Source organism: Pecten maximus, chromosome 11 (genome assembly GCF_902652985.1).
Source record: "Pecten maximus chromosome 11, xPecMax1.1, whole genome shotgun sequence".
Taxonomy (NCBI): domain Eukaryota; kingdom Metazoa; phylum Mollusca; class Bivalvia; order Pectinida; family Pectinidae; genus Pecten; species Pecten maximus.
In genome coordinates, this window is record NC_047025.1 from 29694064 (window position 1) to 29718195 (window position 24132).

At 38.7% G+C, this 24132-nt stretch overlaps 1 protein-coding gene and 1 long non-coding RNA gene across 7 annotated transcripts in view; both read left to right on the plus strand.

Moving 5' to 3' along the window:
• The window catches only part of LOC117337627 (puratrophin-1-like), a 131444-nt gene that overhangs the window by 53382 nt on the left and 53930 nt on the right, over positions 1 to 24132 (plus strand). For 5 of the 6 annotated variants that reach the window (XR_004534877.1, XR_004534878.1, XR_004534879.1 and 2 more), the window contains exons 1-2: positions 1181 to 4048; positions 8208 to 8393. Coding sequence is in view for 2 of the 6 variants with exons in the window: in XM_033898702.1 (XP_033754593.1) it covers positions 2917 to 4048; positions 8208 to 8393 (1318 nt within the window). In the remaining 4 variants the exon portion in view is untranslated. Of the gene's footprint in view, positions 1 to 1180; positions 4049 to 8207; positions 8394 to 24132 lie in introns of those variants that run through there. The other variant, XM_033898703.1, reaches the window with a different exon arrangement.
• Positions 13814 to 15992, plus strand: LOC117337630. Its single transcript, XR_004534881.1, has 4 exons — positions 13814 to 14547; positions 14662 to 14732; positions 15299 to 15465; positions 15821 to 15992. It is a non-coding gene; the product is annotated as an uncharacterized LOC117337630 (long non-coding RNA).

A 24132-nucleotide genomic window follows, 5' to 3' on the forward strand; every position in this document is an offset into this window, starting at 1 on the left:
ATGGACACCCATGTATCTACATTTCATTGTCTGGAAACTCTAGTATCTGGAAACCCTGGTATCTGGACAGCCCAGTATCTGGACAGTCTAGTATTTTGACAGTCTAGTATATGGAAACCCTGGTATCTGGACAGCCCAGTATCTGGACAGCCCAGTATCTGGACAGTCTAGTATCTGGAAACCCTGGTATCTGGACAGTCTAGTATCTGGACAGCCCAGTATCTGGACAGTCTAGTATCTGGACAGTCTAGTATCTGGACAGCCCAGTATCTGGACAGTCTAGTATCTGGACCATCTAGTATCTGGAATCCCTGGTATCTTGACACCCTAATATCTAGACACCCTAGTATCTGTATAACATAACATTTTGACTGCCTAGTCTGGACACCTAGTATCTAGATACCCCAGGTATTTGGAGACCCTTGTATCTAGAAATCTAGTGTCTGGATACCCTATCTGGACACACTAGTATCTAAATACCCTATCTAGACACCCCTGAGGATCGGGGCAGGGTGAGAAATTCCACCTATTATTTAACATCAGTCTGATAGCTACCCTAAGTACCAGGTGACGGAACAGATCAATACATGATGTGCACTAGTGGTTCAGTTCACTGGGAAATGTTCTTTTCTAAGCTAATTTATGTAAGAGGCATACTGCATGCATTGGTTTTGTAAGGGATGTCAGCAACATCAAATGTCAGAATAACGATTTGGTTTTGACACATCCCCTTTTTGATGATGGGTATTGTTCCCCAACACATGGTATACATGCAGCTACAGACAGCTGGGGACCCTGCATAGTAAGCCAATCCCCCAGTACAGCTAGTCATATCTTAGGGAGCATATAGCCAATAGGGTCACAACTGGACAGTCCACTAGCTGGTGGTGTTTAGGGAGTGTGGGATCAGATCCCCTTGGAGGAACATTTAGAACTGGATCCCTGACACAACTTGATCTAGGAAAGGTCACATTTACTGTTTATTAGTGAGATTACAGTGGACAGTAAGCCAGATGTGTGGTACATGTGTTGGAGTCTGTCCAGTGCTGGGGATACATAGCAGAGTACAGTGGTCAATTCTGCAAGTACAGGACCTGGAGCGGAGGGACATCACCTACACTGGACCTAACTTGGAACTGTAATATACTGGAAAGACAGTGTTATCAAGATCTGGAGTAGACATTGTCCAGATTATCAAACTACAGGAAAGATCCCAGTGTCAAATGACCTAATATACCTGGAGTGGACAGTGTCTGTCAAGAGTTTTAAATCATTATAATTGACAGTGTCCAGATTGTCCAACTACTGGAGTAGAAGTGTCCAAAGATGTAAGATTTAGAGTGGACATAGTGTTCATATTATTAAACTGGAGTATTGAGAGTTTTATTGTGCAGTTTGGTAGAACTGGAGTAGTCTGAATGTATCCAGAGTAATATATATATATATCACTGGACTGGATAACTTGTTAGAACATTAATTAATACTTGAACTGCTGCAGCACGCTGACACATACTACTTTGATGTATGCTGCTTACATGGAAATCTAGACTGAGAAACACAACCAGAGCATGTATTGATCACAAGTATTGGGGAATACTGCAGTATTTAAGTGAAAAAAGGAAGGCTCCCTATATACTGTAACATTGGAAACATTTTACACAAAGGAAGCAGAATTTCCGTTTCATTTCAACCTTGAAGGAATCCTTGACCATAAAATCTGATAAAGATTTAATGGCTTTATAGGGAAGTGCTTCATATATGATAGTTAAGGCCCAGGCCTGGTCCTAGAGAGGTCCCAGAGGCTCGGAAATCATTTAGGACTGAACAGACTTATATCACACAATTGTTACAGATTTATACGGAAGGATAAAGGACGAAGGATAAAGGACGTTGGACAAATTCACGCCACACAATCGTTACAGAGTACCTTACCCATTCTTACTATCATCTGTGTGAACAGCAGCAGTCGATCAATGGGAAAGTTTCAATACAATTCAACTGGAAAATACTACGGTCTATAAATAGAATTTATTTGAATATCATATTATTATTGCTATTGAGGAACGGAGACACGGGGAGAGGATTTAATATTAGGGATAAAGATGTCTTCTGTAATCGATAGAAACCTGACCGTGATCTGTGAATATGTGACCAGGACTCTGAATGGCTGGACCATCACCAGACTGGTGTGTGGTATTTAAATAGTGTAGGTACATTTTTCATAGCTCTCCTAAGGACATTAGGAATGACTCTGTCTATTGGCGGCTTGTTGTATCAACATTATTAACAACTCAGAGGGACACTGGCACTAAGGGTTTTTTTCCGACATAAGAAATGATTGTGAATATTGGTGCTATGTTTTCTTATTCTGGATGAAAGCCATTGGCTTCCTGTAGGAGAGGATGTTCATTGGTAATTTGCTGTGTATGTCAAAACAGTGGTGTGAGCACACATGGTATTGACATGGAGCTAACAACACACTGAAAGCCTTGAGAACTGTGAGCAAACACTCCAGCCAGCCTGGCTAAACCTGTGATGTAATTTATCCATATATAGGCCTGTACATACTCACAGAGGATTATTACTGAGGCTAATACAGGATAAATGGACCCAGTGATTAACACAAGTGTTAATTCTCCGATGAATTTATCTTTGGATTATTTCCCAGGTCAAGTTTTAAGATTTGTATGGGGTGTGCTACCTGGTTGTGTGTGACTTGGTTATGGCCAGTACCCAGACAGAATTTGTATGGCAACAATCAGGCACTTCCTGTTGATGATAGAGTCATTGTAAATTGACCACATAAAGATGTCCAGTAAATGGTCATCTGATGGTCAGCCTGAAGTCACAAGGTCATTAATCACATGTGTTTATGTAGACTTCACTCATCACAATGTCAGGTAAACAAATCGTACAATGATGGAGGGAAGTGAAAGTCCAGCCACCAATCTCCATAGAGACCATGGTGATGGAGACTTAGGTCCACTTAGACCAGCTGACAGTCCTTCCAATCCAATGGACAAAACACCAGCTAGGTTTTACTGTCATGAAGGGCCTAGAGCGTTACCCAGCCCTATAAGTCTTCAAAATGATACCAAGGGCCAGGAGGCAGAAAGTGCCCTTGGCCTAAACTCTCCTGTGAAATTATGTAATTATAAGGAGCTATCTCGAGCAGGGGCCCACAGTCCTTTGGCCCCAGACCAGGAATGCTACCTGGACGAAGACTCTGTGACCCCTATTGCCAGTGAAGATTGTACACCTGTGATTGATCAGTCAAGATTTCTGATTGACAGTCCGACTGGTGTGGTCACATTGAACAGTCCTTCAATTGGACTGGTCACTTTAGACTTGGACTCCTGCGATGAAGACGAAGACAGCAGTAAGCTAGAGGCATGTTGTGACGAATATGATGACCTATACTCATTAGACAAGTACTATACTCCGGACCCATCTTCCACAGATTTGTCCGTCTCCTCCGCATCCGCTGACTCCCTCGGACTGGACGAAACGGCCAGTAAGGAGTCGGGTGGTCCACACCTTGACAGCCAAAGTGAAGGGAAGCAAAGCACAGATGATTCTTTCTGCGACTGTGTGTCCACGCTAAGGAGAGATAACTCCTCTCAAGGGAGCTCCTTGACCACTAGTCTGGAATCAGAGGATAACATTTATATGGAACCTCCTACACACCCTCTGGAACTGGCCCCAAAAGATCTCAGTGATGGAAATAGTGTCACCTCATTCTCTGAAGGATTAAAAGGATTTACGGAAAGTTTGTCCGAATGTCCAATGTTTTGTGTTCCCATTGTTACTGGAAAATATAAATCTTTCAGTACTAGTGCGATACATACCTCCGCAAGTGAAATTGGTGCATCAGAAATTAAATTCTCAGATCGTGGAATTGATAACTTGGATTTAAAATCTACAGCATGTGAAATGAGTACTTCGGAATTAAAATCCTTAGACCGGGGAAGGTGTAAAAGTTGTGATGTACTTCGTGCCGGTGATAAGTGTGGTAATACTAAGACACGACCCCCATCACTAAATCTGGGTAAGAATGCATGTGAATATCAGTATTTATCAGTCAGAGATGTTAAAGTCATCTTCCTTTCACTTGTACTGATAATACACCCCTTCACACCACCCACCCCACCCCACCCCCACCCCACCCACCCTCACCCCAAATTACTGTATGAATTAGGGTTGTTTCAGCTTTTAATATCTTATCTCATCTTCTCAGTTTAATATCAAGGAAACTTATTGTAACTTCGGATATCATTGCATTATCTTTTCTTAAAACAATGTGTGATGTTATGTGACATTGATTACAAATAACTTTCCTTGTGATAAAATGCTTCTGTTGTACTGTAGTTTGGAATTGTCTTGTTCCCTTTTGAGAATTCTTTGATAGAATTAGGAAGTGTATACAAAGTGTATAGCCTGATATGTGTAAAACAGGACCAGTAAGTTACTGGTGTAGATATAAGGGGTGTGGAGGGGCAGACAGGATAAGAAGGGGAGGAGAAGGGATCAGTAGAAAAGGAGAAGGGAAAGGTTAAGTAGAAAATTGAGGTAGGGTGGGGATAGATAGTTATTTAGATGTGTAGGTGGGGAGGGGAAGTGTGTAGGTGTTGGGGGGGGGGGGGGGGGGGGGGGGGGGTGTCAATGGTTATAAAAGAAACATATTACATAAACCATGTAAAGCGTGTGTGTTTGGTGAGTTCGTGGATGTGCATGGTTAATCTTATCTGCAGTAACTCTGTCAAGATCTGTTTTGATATGTTATCAAAAGGCTCGCCTTGTCAGACAGATGTTTTAAATGGAAACTGCTGATGTTTCTACCATCACCTGACCAGTGTGGTCCCTTGTGAATTGTACTCATTGTTTTACTGTTAATATAGAAAGATCCCATTAATGTGGTGTAGATGTCCCACAGTTTTGATAATGATTCAGTTCCTAGTACTGTAAATGTTCTTAAATTCTGATTAATTAAAATTACATTATTTTATCATGCTTATTTTTGTTTCCTAGTTGGAAATTAGACTTAAAAAAAATAATGACAGTTGTTTTCTATAGCCATTTGATATTACTGGAAAATTTTCATCTATGTCACAAAATATTATTTAAAGTTAGATTTATTTTCAGTAAGATATCTCTTTGTCAGACGATAGAAATGTCCCGTTTTATTATATGAAAATATTTGTATAACAATGAGGACCTGCATGCCGACTGGTGACAGGTGATTGATATTGATTAGGAGAATCTTGACCAGAGGGGAAGGCCCAAGGCTTATTGTTGTATCTGCCAATTGTGCATGTGACAACTGGCTCTCTATACTTCTGGGTGCTGTAATCAATTAAATATCAATTACATAACAGGTATAGAGGGGGTTAAGATCACTATCTGCCCTCTACAGGTTTTTCTGTGAGGCCGGATAAATGTATTATAACATTACATGTCTCCAAGTCTTAAGCTGAAATCCCTGATATCTTTACTTAGCTAATCCTTACTCAAATATATTTTAACTATGGCATGTACACATATCATATGGGGAAAATGTAAGTGTGTTACACGCATACAGCATGTTACACTACAGTAGGTAGGGGACAGTGGGGTGTGTGTAGGTAGGGGACAGTGGGGGGTGTGTAGGTAGGGGACAGTGGGGTGTGTGTAGGTAGGGGACAGTGGGGGGGGGGGGGGGGTGTAGGTAGGGGACAGTGGGGGGGGGGGGGTGTAGGTAGGGGACAGTGGGGGGGGGGGGTGTAGGTAGGGGACAGTGGGGGTGTAGGTAGGGGACAGTGGGGGGTGTAGGGGTGTGTATTGTAGCTATGTAGGGGGCATAGGTTGGGGGCAGTTGGGGGATGTAGGTAGGGGACGGGGGTGGGGTTGTAGGTAAGGGACAATTGGGGGGGGGGGGGGGCTGTAGGTAGGGGACAGTGGGTGGGGTGTAGGTAAGGGACAATTGGGGGGGGGGGGGTGTAGGTAGGGGACAGTGGGTGGGGTGTAGGTAGGGGACGGTGGGTGGGGGCATAGGTAGGGGACAGAGGGTTAGGATGTACACTGTAGTTAGGGGACAGCTTGTGGGACATAGGTATATAGGAGACACTTATGAAGTATCATCGTTAATGCATGGTATGTCACATGCCAGTATGTTTGTTTTGAAAAGAATTGCGCGATTTCTAATATTAGTATATAATTGACCAGGATACCTGCATGTAACATGCTGTTCTTTATTGATTGACAATATAAGCTCTTCATCTAAATCTGTGACATATATAAACTCCTACCCCATACATACAAGTTTTATTCTGCTTGAGATACTCTACGTTTGACATTGAGCTCTTTGGCCCCTTATATTTATTGATACACCTTCTTGTACACTTAGATATTTCAATGGCCATCCATGTACACCTTTAATAGCCCCTTAAATCTTTGAGATAGCTCGATGCACACCTTGGCCCCTTAATTCTCAATGATAGCCCTCCTTGTTCACCTTGGCCCCTTAATTCTCAATGATAGCCCTCCTTGTTTACCTTGGCCCCTTAATTCTCAATGATAGCCCTCCTTTCACACCTTGGCCCCTTAATTCTCAATGATAGCCCTCCTTGTTTACCTTGGCCCCTTAATTCTCAATGATAGCCCTCCTTTCACACCTTGGCCCCTTAATTCTCAATGATAGCCCTCCTTTCACACATTGGCCCCTTAATTCTCAATGATAGCACTCCTTGTTCACCTTAGCCCCTTAATTCTCAATGATAGCACTCCTTGTTCACCTTGGCCCCTTAATTCTCAATGATAGCACTAGTACTCCTTGCACACCTTGGCCCCTTAATTCTCAATGATAGCCCTCCTTTCACACATTGGCCCCTTAATTCTCAATGATAGCCCTCCTTGTTTACCTTGGCCCCTTAATTCTCAATGATAGCCCTCCTTGCACATCTTGGCCCCTTAATTCTCAATGATAGCCCTCCTTTCACACATTGGCCCCTTAATTCTCAATGATAGCCCTCCTTGTTCACCTTAGCCCCTTAATTCTCAATAATAGCCCTTCTTGCACATCTTGGCCCCTTATATATATGTATATAAGTTTCCATGATAGCCCTCCTTGCACGACTTGACCCTCGCAATATAAGCCCTTTTACCCTCACTGACATTCTGTTTCTGACAAAACAATATCGGGCCAATGCCAAAAGAACCTACAGTCCGGTTAATGAGTATGCTATATTTCCTTGGTTTTTGAGTACACTATCCCTGAGGGGTATATATCAGTTTTACCCAGTATCAGTTTTTATACTGTCTTTGACAACTTGTTCCATTCATAAGATACTCCGATTAATCTGTTTTGTGTATACATTGATGATGGGATCTATAACATTATACAGACATGAACTTTAGAGTCTTTATTGTCTAACAAGGAGAAGTCACATCATTTAACTGAAAAAAAAACTAGGACATGTTTTGTTAGTCTTGTTTAATGTAAAACTCTGGAATATTGTGACAGATTTGTAGAGAGATAAACTGGTAACAAAAGGTCGTTGTTCAGGGATCACAGACTTACCTTCACAAGATACTGGAACACCTGAGCTTCACTTTACATGGTATAAAACTCTCAGTTAGTTATATATCCCTTAATGTCTTTTTAAGCCAAGGTTAAACCATATTGGAATCAGCCCAGCGTAATATCTTCAGTAGATCAAATTAATTCATGGCCAGAGAGGAAATCCCGAAAAGTTTCATGATAAATATGATTTTAGAATCTTCTTGGTTGTCACACATATCTCCTTGGTTGTCACATGTAATTCTTCTTGGTTCTTACTCATATTTTCTTGGTTGTCACACATATCTTCTTGGTTGTCACACATATCTTTTTGTTTGCTTAGTACCTTTCGTTCATACTGTCAGTCTCCATTTTAATTTATTTCAACAGTCAACTTAACATAAAAACATGAAATGTAAAAATTTGCAAGAAAAAAAGAAGTGAAATGAAATTGTCATAGAGTGCCATTATATGTCAAGTACAGGTGTGGCCAACTTGATTTGAGGATAATTAATTTGACATGAGCGTTTGATTGTTATCTGATCTTGATTTTTAAATTTTTTTGCTGTCAACATTCAAATTCATGAAAAATCTAGTTCCTTTATTTTGTACAGTAATAAGCCTTTGGTGAGTTCCAGCCAGAATCAATTTGTGAACAATTATCTTGCTGTAGGTGGAGTGCCACATGCGGTTCCCCCAGGATCTGGGATGCGGGGCGGTGGTACAAGTGATGGAACCAGCGATGGAACCAGCAGTCCGCGTAGTCCAGGATTTTGTCAACACCGGTCATTAGATATTCCCCAGACCATACTGGACGTCAACTATGACCTACTCAAATCTGGCATTGCTATCTTACCAGGTATGTCAATAGGGCACCTCACCAAAGAAACCCCTTAGTAACTTAGTTACACCTGGAATTATTGAAACCATTAGGATTGTTCTAATCATCAAGGGTTTGATAAAAATTAGTTAAGAAAACTTTTAATTATTACCAGAAACAAGATTTTAAAATCATAAGAAATGTTTGTCTTTGATAAATGAACATGGCAATTATGGTAAACCAACCACAGAGTTCTACAGAGTGCAAGCTTTTGGGGATAGCCTTCACTGATGTAGCCCTGTGCTAGTTTTTTTTAGACAAGGTTACAAGACTCAAAAATCTGGAAAAGTATTCTGATACCTTGAAGTAATCGATTTCATATTTTTACAAACATCTTGGGAGATCCTTGTGGTAGCTACGAAATACTATAAGGGAGATCCTTGTTGTAGCTACGAAATACTATAAGGGAGATCCTTGTTGTAGCTACGAAATACTATAAGGGAGATCCTTGTGGTAGCTACGAAGTACTATAAGGGAGATCCTTGTGGTAGCTACGAAGTACTATAAGGGAGCTCCTTGTGGTAGCTACGAAATACTATAAGGGAGCTCCTTGTTGTAACTACGAAATACTATAAGGGAGCTCCTTGTTGTAGCTACGAAATACTATAAGGGAGCTCCTTGTGGTAGCTACGAAATACTATAAGGGAGCTCCTTGTTGTAGCTACGAAATACTATAAGGGAGCTCCTTGTGGTAGCTACGAAATACTATAAGGGAGATCCTTGTTGTAGCTACGAAGTACTATAAGGGAGATCCTTGTTGTAGCTACGAAATACTGTAAGGGAGCTCCTTGTTGTAGCTACAAAATACTATAAGGGAGATCCTTGTTGTAGCTACGAAATACTATAAGGGAGATCCTTGTGGTAGCTACGAAGTACTATAAGGGAGCTCCTTGTGGTAGCTACGAAGTACTATAAGGGAGCTCCTTGTGGTAGCTACGAAATACTATAAGGGAGCTCCTTGTTGTAGCTACGAAATACTATAAGGGAGATCCTTGTTGTAGCTACGAAATACTGTAAGGGAGCTCCTTGTTGTAGCTACAAAATACTATAAGGGAGATCCTTGTTGTAGCTACGAAATACTATAAGGGAGCTCCTTGTGGTAGCTACGAAATACTATAAGGGAGCTCCTTGTGGTAGCTATGAAGTACTATAAGGGAGCTCCTTGTTGTAGCTACGAAATACTATAAGGGAGCTCCTTGTTGTAGCTACGAAATACTATAAGGGAGCTCCTTGTGGTAGCTACAAAATACTATAAGGGAGCTCCTTGTGGTAGCTACGGAATACTATGATAACACAACAATAGGTATCACGGCCATTACTATAAACCATTGTGTTAGGCCTGTACAGACGTGGATGGATGTGGGATGAGGATGCTGATAATGTCACTCCAGGGTGAACAGCAGCCGATAGTGATGTAGAGATTACTACTCTTCTGTCCAAACTGCCTCAATGACTGTTAATATGTAAAACAGGATATTTATAAAGTTATATCAAAATAAAGTATAGGTCACCTCAGTGTCTCTTAAGAGCATATTTCTTTGTATTTGCCAATGAGAGAAGCATTGGGAATGAGGAGACATATAGGGATATCATTTCACTTTTTTTTTACGTCAAATAGTCAGAAAAGTGAAATAGTCAGACAAAGCAACAGATATTTTTCTGGAGTGTATAGCTGGCTGTGATTAACACTGTCACCTCCAGCTTACCATACCATGTTGTATGTATTGATTTTTTTGAGGAAATTCATGGACTTGTACAACTGGGTCATCAACCAGAAGATTTCATTAAATATAGAACAATGTAATGGAGATTTCCATGAGTGAAGTGTGCAGTGTTGAATATACATATTTTATTGACCCAGTTAAAAATAGAAACATATAGCTTCTGTCATGCAATTTTGCGTGTTGTTTTTTGTACTTGAAATCAAATCCCAGTCTATGTTATTGAAGTTGGTTGGTTCACATTTTAATTATTACCCATATTTATCTGCCAATAAGTCTGTCTGTTGATAAGCCCACCCAGGTCTATGGTAGTTCAGCTGTGGCAATCGCAATGTCTGGTAAAAATTCAGTCTGTCCAAGTCTATTGCTATTTCAGATCTGGCAATATAAGCCTGCCTGGTAATAAGTCTGTAGATGTCTATTGCTATTTTAGCTCTGACAATAAGCCTGCCTGGTAATAACCTACCCATGTCTACTTTAGCTTAGCTGTATGTGACAATAAGCCCACCTGGTGATAAGTCCACATATGTATATTTCAGTCCAGCACTGACAATAAGCCCACCTGGTGATTAGTCCACATATGTATATTGCAGTTCCCCACTGACAATAAGATCACTTGGTGTTAAGTCCACATATGTATATTGCAGTTCCCCACTGACAATAAGCCCACCTGGTGATAAGTCCACATATGTATATTGCAGTTTCCCACTGACAATAAGCCTGTCGACCGGTGATAAGCCTATAGCCACTTGTAAACAATCTTACAAATGCTATGGTATGGCCTTGGTCTGAAATAAGTCATTCCCCACTTTCAGTTTGAAGTGTATATGTTGGCTCCCTGAACTTATTACAAAAAAGGTGTGATAGATATGACAATTTGGAGAACACATCTTGTGATAAAGCAATTATCATCAGTGAACTTAAGAGTCTTAATATAGAGAAGATACAGTTTTTATCAGACTGTTTGGAGATTATTGATCTACACTACAAAATCAAGTTGTAGCTGAATTGACAGTGTTGGTCAGTGATTTCGTAGTTTCTGTGGTGTCTCCCTTGTCCCTCTGAGCATTGATATATATTTTAAATTTGTCAAGTGGTAATAATGACATTAGAGACAAGTAAATTGTTGAATTTTCGAGGCAATCTGCCCCTTTATCAAGACACAAGTAAATTACAAACGATCACATACATAGAACTTGTAACAATTACACAAACGTAGCAGATATACAAATTTAGTAGATATTTATATATAAAGATTTATGATAGAAATTGTCAAATATTAAAAGTAAATGTCTATAGGTACATTGCACTTGCCATAAAGAGAATGCTGCCGATTATGAATAGTGAAATTTTACGAGTGTCTCTATGGTGAGTTAATCAGCCATGACTGTAGACTGTCAGATCAGCTGTCATGGTGAGGTGCTCACAGCTTACCACCTCTTTGATTCCCTGACTCCGCTCCAAAATTTTACCATTGATGGATTAATAATTGAAAACAGCAAAAACAATTAAACTTTCATTGAATAACGCATAATGAGTTATCCTTTGGTGGCCATTTTCGGTTTGAATTGGTCTTTGTTTTGCACTAGTGGAATTTGTTTGAAGGGATTTTTATTGTGCAGTTTTATGTTTTGTAAATAAGAAAGTTAGATCAATGTTGGGTCTGGTTCGTTCCACTGTAACCCAAGGTAATGGTGGGGAAATTAGTATTTGTTTCATGTGTTGTCTGCTCATGAAGTCTGAACTTTAAATATAGTATTGTTTCTTTAAGCATGATTATTATATAAAATGTTCATATTTATAATCTTAAGTTAACCATACGAAATACTTACATACAGCATTTTGTTAAAATCTCTATGTTCTGAAAAATATATGTCGCATAAGAAAATTGATGATCTTGATAGTATCAGAGAGTGTAGCTAGGAGACCTGTATTGCATGAAAGAAACATGTTATTTATAGAAAAATAAATTAATAGAAAAAGACAGGAAATTACATTTAACTATCACATATGTATGTGTTAGGATGCAATTGAACCTAATTATAAAAAGGATATTGCTTGATAAAAGATCATAAGATATGAAAAATAATAATGTTCTAATGGAGTATATGGCACTGCAAAGAACAATATTCTGACATGAAAATGGCATTGTCATATTCTATATGAGAGCTGTTTCCATGGCAGCAGAAATTTGGTACATGTATTGATAAAGCCCTTCTCTTAGTACCCTTATCAATTTGCAGCATGGACTGCAATGCAGCATATGCTGCAATCATGCTGCTTTTATGCTGGCATCATGCTGCTAGTTTCACAGCATGATTGCAGCATGTGCTGCATAGCAGCATGGTACCATGCTTCTGTACAGCATGTACTGCAACCATGCTTTAAAAATTGAGGTAATTGAATATCTGAACTCTATCATGCTGCAATCATGCTTTGTCGACTTAGTTAATTTATCATATGCACTGTTTCATGCTGCAACCATGCTGCAATAACTTTGCCAGTTTGGATATCAAATCATATCATGCTGCAATCATGCTGTGTGGACTTAGTAAATTTATCATATGAAATGCATCATGCTGCAACCATGCTGCAATAACTTTGGCATTTTAGATAGGATCTGTACCATGCTGCAACCATGCTGTATTAACTTTGCCATTTTAGATACAAACTGTACCATGCTGCAATTATGCTGTATTAACTTAGTTAATTTAATGAACTGCACCATTCTTTCATGTATTAACATGAATTGTTTAAGTTGAAATGTGTATATGCTTGGCCATTCTGCATTAGCTTAAAAGGGCATTCCTTTGTTCGGACATCACAAAATTTCTGTGGGTGAAATGTAGGTCCAAGCGAGGATCCAAAATCTAGGACCAAATTTCCCAGGTACCAAGATTAACCTAAACAATTATTAATTAATAAAATAAGATACAGAAAATTAACAAAAGTTGGTATTAGATATTTTAGTATCTTTTTTTTTAATTTTAAATAAAATATAGAAAATTTCCAGGTATCAATGGTGATAACAAAATAATTTTTAATAACATGTTTGTGTTGCAGCATTTCCTTTTTATACTTGATCAGTACCACACATATTTATTTAAAATTCAATAACAATTATTTAAATTAAGTATTTCGTTTATAAGTATGTTCTTTGTTAGTATAACGGTTCACAGCTTTTAAATGTGATATTTTGTCAGCTTTCACTTGTAGTTCTATCTCAGAAGGAATTAACTTAAACATTGATGAATGTTGCAAGTTAGTACATTCGTGTGACGACTTAAAACTCATCCCTATAAAAATTTCATTCAAATTTTCAGAGTTTAGATCGTTTTTTGAAGAACCAGTATATTGACTTTTGCTTCGATTATACACTTTTTATCGGAGATAGAATCAGTCACTTTATCCAAACACTGACATAAACCAAGACGTTGCCATTTACCATGCACCAGCTTACTACCAGGTAGCCACACATGTAACATGTTCGCCAAAACCAAATCGGGGTCACTCTACCAACAGTTACACATGTGCTTGGAATATCGCTTTTAATTCAATCAAATAAGATTAAAATCACCTGCTCTTTGTCTTTGTATCGCATACTTTCTGGATATATGCGGTGTTAAGATTACATCTGATAATAGCATACGAAATCACGTCGTGTTTGACACAACATTCATCGCTATAAACTCCAATAAACATGTGTCGAACTTATGTTGTCACTCGGACGCTTCCTTGTAAAACGTATATTGAAGTTAAGCGCTGTGATGATCTCGACCTCGACATGAGTTTACTAACAACAGACGATATTCCCGTACTTTAATCTGAATTATTTGAAATCGTGAACATAAAAAGAAAACGTGCATTGGTCGGTTCCTCGTCTGAAAATACATCCATATTAAACAATAGGCGTATGACAGACGAGGCCAAAACCTCTGGTCAGATTACATGTTTATCGTTCGGTTCACCTATGACCTCGTTTGTTTACCTTGCTCCCGAGATGTGACGAGAGTGCTCCTCGAGCTCGTGCGATCTAAATGTGCACGATGCAAGTATTAAATACTGTAATATTTATCTTAAAAGTATGACACAATAGAAGTTTATGATTTAGAATAAAAAACACGCACAAGTAAAAATGAATCGTGTTAATCTCTGGCAGTAAAATATTTATCCCATGATGCAACACACACGAGTTTAGCGGGAAGTCTGATAGCCATGTTTGAATTCACCGGATGTTTATTTCCAGAAGAAAAGTATAAACAAACACGACGATAGCCTAAAAACGAAGTTTGTTTCCAGTCTTACTGAAGAAGATCGACTTACTTCAAGTTACCGACGAATGAATATCAGCTTTCTCGTTGTTTTTGACGACCGATGCATATTTTTACCGACAAACATCGTTACGAGACAGGGTAAGTTTTAATTATATAATCTTCTTCACGTTCTGACATCGTTTCACATTATACGACGATGAATTTGATATAGATCTATTCATATCAATAATACCTAATAATTTATTATTTCAGGGTTTTGATGATTAATTTATCACAGATTACACGGCCGAAGGAAACGCAGTACCGATCCATGTGTTACAATCGTAAGTTTTCAATTTTATTTATTTATTATTAACGATCTTCGGCCCGACTTAAATTGCATTTTCCCCCCACTCACACAACCCTTGGTATGATTATGACGTACATACGTATTCACAAACAATGGTGAGGAAAATTTGTGTTTTGGATAATGAAACCTTTCGTGAAAGATCTTTACCTCCACATTCTTTTGAGGATCGATGTTTGCAGATTATTGCATCAAATTGAAACGATTAAATGAAATAGGTGAATTAAGATGAATTATAAGTAAGTAACATTGTTTTATGTATAGTATATTGCAGTTTCACATTGATATGAACTGATGGAGAATTCGGGAGTAGCTTGATTTAATTAATAATTAAGTCATCCTGGCAAGTTTTATTTTGTAGCTTTGTGTGGCTGGCTTAAATTTTCTTGATAAAAAGGCTTCCAAAGCAAACATAATGAAAATGATAGCAAAGTGATCATGAAAAGTACATAAGTTAAATACATACATTATCTTCAAAAACTTGACAATTATTCTAATTTTGAAATAAAAGAATATTCTAAAAGTCTTTCTTTCTTCCAACAGAGACTGAGTCTTCATGCAGTACATTCTGGAATGAGGAACACCGCATGCATTAATTGTGGTCCAAATTGATGGCATTGACTTAACACAAAGCAGAAAGGAATGAAGAGAAATGAAGAAGTTTATGTTTCACATTAATTAAGATTATTCGAGATATGTTATCTGTCGAGGTATACAACATTTCCTTTCATAACAAAAGTGTAAACATTAATATATATACCCAAAAAAATTATGTATATAATCTAAAAATCCTTGTTAGTTATTTGTTGTACTAGCAAAAAATATAATATAGTCGTCTCAAGCTTGGTTGTATTGAAATCCCCGGGGACAGTGACAGAGATATATCACTACAGTACGTGCTACATCAAACAACACACCATTGTTCAAATTGTCAATCAACATTTCATTTAGTCAGTATTTAGAATTGATTCCAAAATTATGATAACCTTTTCACAGTTTATTAGAAATAGGGTTAAATTCGATAGAAGAAGTCATTGACTGTTGCTTGTTTTTGTTTATTTTAAGTTTACGGACACACATGAAAACAGTTTCCAGTACATCTGGGCTACTTCGAGGAAACTACGTATACTGTCTGAAATCAGTCTTGTGCGTCGGTGACAAAATGTATACATATCCTACTATAACTCTGCTGGAAAATATTATTTTGTACTATTTTCCTACTATTTTAGAAAAAAAACACAGAATTATAAATACATACTGTAGTATGTACTGACATTGAACTTGTATATCTTGTTGACTATTTTTGTTGAAACAAACCACTTCTAGCTAGGATGAATTGATATTAGTTGTATTTGAAAATTGTACTAGAAAAAGATAGCTGTGTTGTGTATGTGATGGAAGTTTTGAGAAAAAGAATATAAGAGGCAAATAAAATAAGTACCATGGGTAAATTAGAATTAAAATTTGTTTTGTCACATTCTCATTTCATTGATAAGTTTTAAATGTTTGAACTAGAAAAAACAGCCTGTATGAAAAGTTTTATACCATGTTAATTACCAAATAAAATGTAATACAAAAGTATTCTTCAAGTTTTTATTGCATGATTTTCATTGATTTTGTAAACCATGCTGCCATGAAGCATGATTGAAGCATGATCCCAGCATAATTTGCATAATTGAAACATGCTGGGATCATGCTGCAGACCATGCTGGGATCATGCTGCAGACCATGCTGGCATCATGCTGCAAACCATGCTGGCATCATGCTGCAGACCATGCTGGCATCATGCTGCAGACCATGCTGGCATCATGCTGCAGACCATGCTGGCATCATGCTGCAGACCATGCTGGGATCATGCTGCAGACCATGCTGGGATCATGCTGCGGCCATGCTTCCTTAAAGCATAAATGCAGCATGATCCCAGCATAATTTGCATAATTGAAACATGCTGCAATCATGCTTTAACTAGTAAGAATATATAGTGAGGTAAATTAGGCACCATGCTGCAGTCATGCTTCATTCATGCTGCAATTCCATGCTGCATTCATACTGCATCTATGCTGTGATCATGCTGCAAATTCATAAGGGTAGTGTTACACTCAATCTGTTGAGATCTGCCACTCATATGGGCCCTGGAGGCCACCATATTGGAATATCCTGCGATTTATACTGCATCAAGTTGAGAAATGATTCTAATTACTTTTAAATAAATGGACTTCTTGTCATTAATTTAAGTGGCTAGATTTGATCACTATTGCAGCATATGTTTAGTGCCTGGGGGAGTCAATTAACATTCCTGTAAATTAAAAATCAACAGTGCCGACTGTAAACACACCTCCAGGCTTCTCTTATAAATCAGGCTGATTGGCTCAGTTAATGTGGCCAGATATATAAGTATCAATTGTGACATCCATCTCTAACATTTATCCTGTCAAATCTTTAGGACTCTGACAGATCGATCACTATTCAATCTTCATCATATGGTGTAGTATTGTGTGTGTCATTTGGACATCTTCACTTTCTAGTGTCCTTGAGAGTTCTTATGGGATTATTTCTATGCTGCAATCTGGAGTCTGATTATTGTATCAGAATCGTGGATAGTCACAATCCGAAGGCGTCTCCAGTATTCAGTAACAGGAGAAATTCCTGTATCATGGAGACGGCTACTTTCCTGAAGGGATTCATAGGGCCACATTACAGTCCTCATGATTTCTAGTGTCCTAGAGGGATTCATTTGGCTACATGTATTATGTGGTTACTGGTTTCCTAGAAGGATTCATTTGGCCATCTTGTGGTTACTGGTTTCCTAGAGGAATCTCCTGGTTTTTAGTTTCCTAGAGGGATTTATTGAGCCATATCTTGTGGTTTTTAGTTTCCTTGAGGGATTTATTGAGCCATATCTTGTGGTTTCTTGTTTCCTAGAGGGATTTCTTGAGCCATATCTTGTGGTTTCTCGTTTCCTAGAGGGATTTATTGAGCCATATCTTGTGGTTTTTAGTTTACTAGAAGGATTTGTTTAGCAATATCTTGTAGTTTTTAGTTTACTGGAGGGATTTATTTCGCCATTCCTGATTTCTCTTGGTTTCTTGTTTCCTGTAACGTTTCCTTGGTATTTCTATTTTTAAGTGCATGTATCTTAAGTTTTCATTGGGACATGTTGTTTTATAGATTTCTGAAAGTTTCATTTCAAATTTGCGACATTTTTGCCTTCTAGTTTTTGGACCCAATATATTAAGGCTGTTTTCTGCTTTCTTTAGGTTCATTCTACAAAATGCTGCCAATAAATCTAACTTGTATGATAAGTAGTTAGATCTGAAATAAATATTTACTGTTACAAACACACTCTGATTTGTTCTTATGATTCTGTTTGATGCCAAACCCACAGAACTGGTCGTATTACACTTTAAGATTGACTAGACACTGGGACGATTCCTCTCATGTTCTACATCCGTGTTTACTGTAAATCTCACTGATGCACACAGATTACAAACATTTAATTAACAAAAAAAAAAAAAAAAAAATGGAGCTGCTCTTATATAAATGCATGTTGTAAGTATACATTATAAATCGTAATTGGTGGTGTTTATGTATGTAACACTTCACTAAGTTTATCTGTATAAACCACCACCCACACATCTATCACAGCAATGCTCTTTCCATGCTGCATTCTGACAATCTTAACTCAGCGATCCTAAAGGATGCAATTGATGTATCAAATAAGTTGGACTGAACATCCAGACGGTAGTTAATCAATATTTGTTTGGTATTTTGTCTGCGGATAGTCTGAGTGACTAATGAGGGGGAGATAGGAGTACTCTGTCTTTAGTTGAGGTTAGAGGTGAGGTTGGTGTTTGGCTGCAAGGACATGGTGTCTGCCATTATTTGAGGTTAGACATGAGGTTGGTGTTTGGCTGAGGACATGGTGTCTGCCATTATTTGAGGTTGGAGGTGAGGTTGGTGTTTGGCTGAGGACATGGATTCTGTCTTTATTTGAGGTTGGAGGTGAGGTTGGTGTTTGGCTGAGGACATGGTGTCTGCCTTTATTTGAGGTTGGAGGTGAGGTTGGTGTTTGGCTGAGGACATGGTGTCTGCCATTATTTGAGGTTGGAGGTGAGGTTGGTGTTTAGCTGCATGAGAACATGGTGTCTGCCATTATTTGAGGTTGGAGGTGAGGTTGGTGTTTGGCTGAGGACATGGTGTCTGCCTTTATTTGAGGTTGGAGGTGAGGTTGGTGTTTGGCTGAGGACATGGTGTCTGCCATTATTTGAGGTTGGAGGTGAGGTTGGTGTTTAGCTGCATGAGAACATGGTGTCTGCCATTATTTGAGGTTGGAGGTGAGGTTGGTGTTTGGCTGAGGACATGGTGTCTGCCTTTATTTGAGGTTGGAGGTGAGGTTGGTGTTTGGCTGCATGAGAACATGGTGTCTGCCATTATTTGAGGTTGGAGGTGAGGTTGGTGTTTGGCTGAGGACATGGTGTCTGCCATTATTTGAGGTTGGTGTTTGACTGAGGACATGGTGTCTGCCTTTATTTGAGGTTGGAGGTGAGGTTGGTGTTTATTTGAGGTTGGAGGTGAGGTTGGTGTTTGGCTGAGGACATGGTGTCTGCCATTATTTGAGGTTGGTGTTTGACTGAGGACATGGTGTCTGCCTTTATTTAAGGTTGGAGGTGAGGTTGGTGTTTGACTGAGGACATGGTGTCTGCCTTTATTTGAGGTTGGAGGTGAGGTTGGTGTTTGGCTGAGGACATGGTGTCTGCCTTTATTTGAGGTTGGAGGTGAGGTTGGTGGTGTGCGCTGCCTTTATTTGAGGTAGAGGAGGGGAATGGTGTATTTTGGGCCGAGGATGAAGTGATACAGAGATTTGTGGCAGCATGTCTTGCAGATGTGTCTGTTTTTTCTCTAACCCTCCATTCATTACTCACCTCACAGCTGATGGGCCCTCCCTGCTTTGTCATCGTGGGATCTCCAACACATATATATATGTGAGTCATCTTGACACACATTTTCTCCTATTGTTTTCATTTGGCGCATTTTACATAGACTTGTACAAGTTCCTATTTTGTGCAGTCTCTGGAGGAACAGGGGATTAGATGGTACAATTCAGATAAAAAATACCTCGTTAAACATGAAAACATTTATTATGTTCACATTTTGTTAAATCAAATGTCAAACGTTGCTGCTTGGATATATTACACCTCTAATGGTATGTTATTTTATCAAAATTGAAAATACCTAAAAAAGCTTCCAAGCATTTTCAGTTTAAAGTATTTTGTCATTTGAATGCAGGATTTCTGTGTGATTGGGCACTGCTGGTACAGAGATCCTGTGTAATGTTGCTATTCTGACCTTTGAGGTAATAGTTTACACTGCCGTACAGCCATATGATTGTTTTTCCTGTATATATGGAGTTATTTTTGTAGCGTGGTGAAGTTGGTTCAGCATTTGGTCTTTTTTTCCCTAACAAGGTGCCTATAAATTTGTTATTTTGACATTTTGAAACAGAAATATAAGGGCGACAGGCACTCGGGCATAACATTGTTGATAAATTACAAACTGATTGGCTGGTTGTACCAAATGTACTTTCAGCTATGGCATTCCCTGGCAGCATAACAGTGATGGATTACATTATAAACTACTGAAGGAGAAGAACAGATTCGATCATGGCAATATTTTTGACTTCTTGAAAAAATGTACTTGTGTTATCAGTACCTATAGGGATAGTATTTTTGTAGTTTATATAGGTACATGTAAGGTATACAAGCTCAATAATGGAATTATTGTGAAAAAAGTAATTTATATAATAACAAATTTAACCTGTTAACATACATTAGTTTACAGATACCAATAAGACTTTTAGACAATGTATATAGGTAGATATCAGGATTGTATAAATATCTTCTTGTTACATGATCAACATCCTATCCTTATAAAATTGTCTAAGTTAATTGGATATGGCTAACTGAGGATGTTTGTACATCAGAATTAATGTTGAATTTGGCTAAGAACACTCAAGATTGTTGTGTTGGTTATTGTATAGCTTACAGAAGTTTAACAATAGTCTGAACGTAATAGTTTCTCTACAGGGTCACCATGTGTATTTATCTGGACAATAGGCCAGGTAAAGGTGTGTGGTGTTTATCCCTGGTCAATGATCGTTGACCTCTGAACTTGTTAGGACAAGTAATTTTATGGTTTTTGATTAAATCTGTGTTAAAAAAAACAATATATACAGTATACGCATTGTCTTAATGGGCAGTGTGAATAAATATTGCCATTGTGGATCAGACCATGAATTGTAAGATAGAACACATAGAGGTCAACTGGAGGACAATACCACATCTACCATATATATCTAAAGTTATCAAAATACACACAAATAGTTGCTTATAAGGCATACAAATTGTACCAGTGAAATTGGCTTATTGAGTGGGATTTTGTCAGGAAGACATATCTGGGAAAAGTCAATCAGTCTAAAGTTTAGTATGAATTAAGCTGATAAGCTTGTCAGAAAGTTGAGGCTTGAACATTTTTTTATATTCTATAAGTTCTATAGTACACAAACAAATGCTACTTGAACTGTTCAAAACTCATTCTAATACTAAAGAAAATCACAACTGAAAGAAGAAAAAGCTTTCAATATTCTTGTAAAAACAGAGAATGATTGAATTCTGTATTTTGCATCTTTACTGCCCTAGCTAGAAATCAGCTGTTGGGTGAACAATTGAAGTGTGTCTCGGCTACTTTAACAATAGAACTATTGATTTCTTAGGCACTGATCTGTAGTGTGATGGCTGTCAGTGGTGAAGAAATAATTCGCTGGATAAAGCAATGTAAAATTAAGTGTTGTTCTTGATTTACACAAATCTAGATACAAATGGCTGTGTGCTGCATCCGTGGTGACAACACAGCTACACAGGAGTGATGCTGACATGCTTTTGAGGCACTGTCACATGCACATTTCATTTGGTGTACTTTCTGTCGCAGGTCATTGTAGATCGATGTATACTGACATTATACCATAGACATTAAGTCCTGAGCTACCCTATCATCTGATACCACTGTTTATACGGCCTGGTATAGCTCAAAACATCAACACTGAACTGTAACATTGGGTGATGTTGTTTTGTCTTCTGTCTGCAATAGATATATAATGGTCGCAAAACAACTTGATTTTCCTCAGTACATGTTTGACCAAATAGTTTGATTCCCTTCAATACATGTCTAACCATACAATGACTTGATTCCCTTCAATACATGTCTAACCATACAATGACTTGATTCACTTCAATACATGTCTAACCATACAATGACTTGATTCACTTCAATACATGTCTAACCATACAATGACTTGATTCCCTTCAATACATGTCTAACCATACAATGACTTGATTCCCTTCAATACATGTCTAACCATACAATGACTTGATTCTCTTCAATACATGTCTAACCATACAATGACTTGATTCCCTTCAATACATGTCTAACCATACAATGACTTGATTCCCTTCAATACATGTCTAACCATACAATGACTTGATTCCCTTCAATAAATGTCTAACCATACAATGACTTGATTCCCTTCAATACATGTCCAACCATAGAATGACTTGATTTTCTTCAATACAGTATGTCTTTATTACTTATATCATGGTTTTGGAGCTTCATTCACTAATAAATGTCTTTCCCTTGATTTTTCTTGCTAAAGCCCATATTGGGGGTGAAGCTCATAAATAGTTCAACTACTAGTAATTAGCTTTAGCATTTTAAATAACTTAATTTATTTAAAAAATGAGTTTTTTCCAATTAAGCTAACAATTTTTTAGAAAGTGTGTCCAGGATTGCTTTATCCACAAATTCTTCAGCATTTTAAATGTTTCCTTTAATCTCTCATCGGTACCATTAAGATAGGAATTCACTTACTGACTAGATAATATTGATAGGGTGGTCACTCCTCATTGAGATTGTTTGTCAACATTTCATACCTTTCTTTCTAGGCTTAATGTTTACTTTCTGAGTCACCTTTGGTCAGTGGGCATGTATATCAGGGTACGGGGTATGTATATATCGGGACGGGGTATGTATATATCAGGGACGGGGTATTCTCTCACAGAGAGAAGATGGCTTGTTGGGACAAGAGTAAACAAACATAAGGATCCTAACGTACTAAGTAGTATATAAATGAAGTCTGGTTTTCAAAGTTTCTCAATATTTATGCATTTATTTTCCTTGATTTGAAATGTTTTTGTGAAAATGATCAAGTACAGCTGTACTTATTTATTTCAATATTTCTTAAAGGTGCCTGCATGTTGTGCTTGTACAAAATCTGAAATGTGTATGAATTTGGTTCATATCTTATTGGTATGTCCAACTTTTTGTAATGGCAAACAAAAATATACTTTTGAAGATCTCTGTAGCTCCTTGTGGCCAGGTACTCATTAGTTTATTTGAATGATTACATTTTGATTAGATGGGATTTAATCAAAGATGGAAAATGGGTTCAGTGGTTGTAAAGGATATTCCCTAATCCCCTTTACCCTAAAGACACTAGATCTCCCTCCTCTGACTAACTTCCCTCCCCATCCCTTGCCTTCACTCCTCCTTTCCCTCTCCCCTCCCTTCCCTCTCCCCCTCTCCTTTCCCCCCATTACCCTCCCCATCCCTTCCTTCCCCCCTCTCCTCTTCCCCCATTCCCCCACTTCCCTCCACCCTCCCTTCCCTCTCCCCTCCCTTCCCTCTCCCCTCTCCTCTTCCCCCACTCCCCTCCCCTCCCTTCCCTCTCCCCTCTCCTCTTCCCCCATTCCCCCACTCCCCTCCCCTCCCTTCCCTCTCCCCTCTCCTCTTCCCCCACTCCCCTCCCCTCCCTTCCCTCTCCCCTCTCCTCTTCCCATTCCCCCACTTCCCTCCCCATTCCTTCCCTCTCCCCTCTCCTCTTCCCCCATTCCCCTCCCTCCCCATTCCTTCCCTCTCCCTCTCCTCTTCCTCATTCCCCACTCCCTCCTTCCCTCCTCGCCCTCCCCACCCACCCCTTCCTTCTCCCCCTCTCCTCTTCCCCCATTCCCCTCCCCATCCCTTCCCTCTCCCCTCTTCTCTTCCCCCACTCCCCTCCCTCCCTTCCCTCTCCCCCTCTCCCCTTTCCCCACTCCCCTACTCCTCTCCCCTCCCTTCCCTTGTCATTCACCTCGTCTGAACTAATCCCAAAGGATAATTTGTCTTGGCCTGCTACTGTATCTAATAGACAATAAAAGAATCAATAATAAATCCCCTTTTCCATTATACACTGATTTTCACACACTCAGATATGCAAACGATGTGAATTGCATGTCTATAGCAGAACACTTGATTGTAGATTGAGAGATTCTGTAGAGTACAGCCATTGT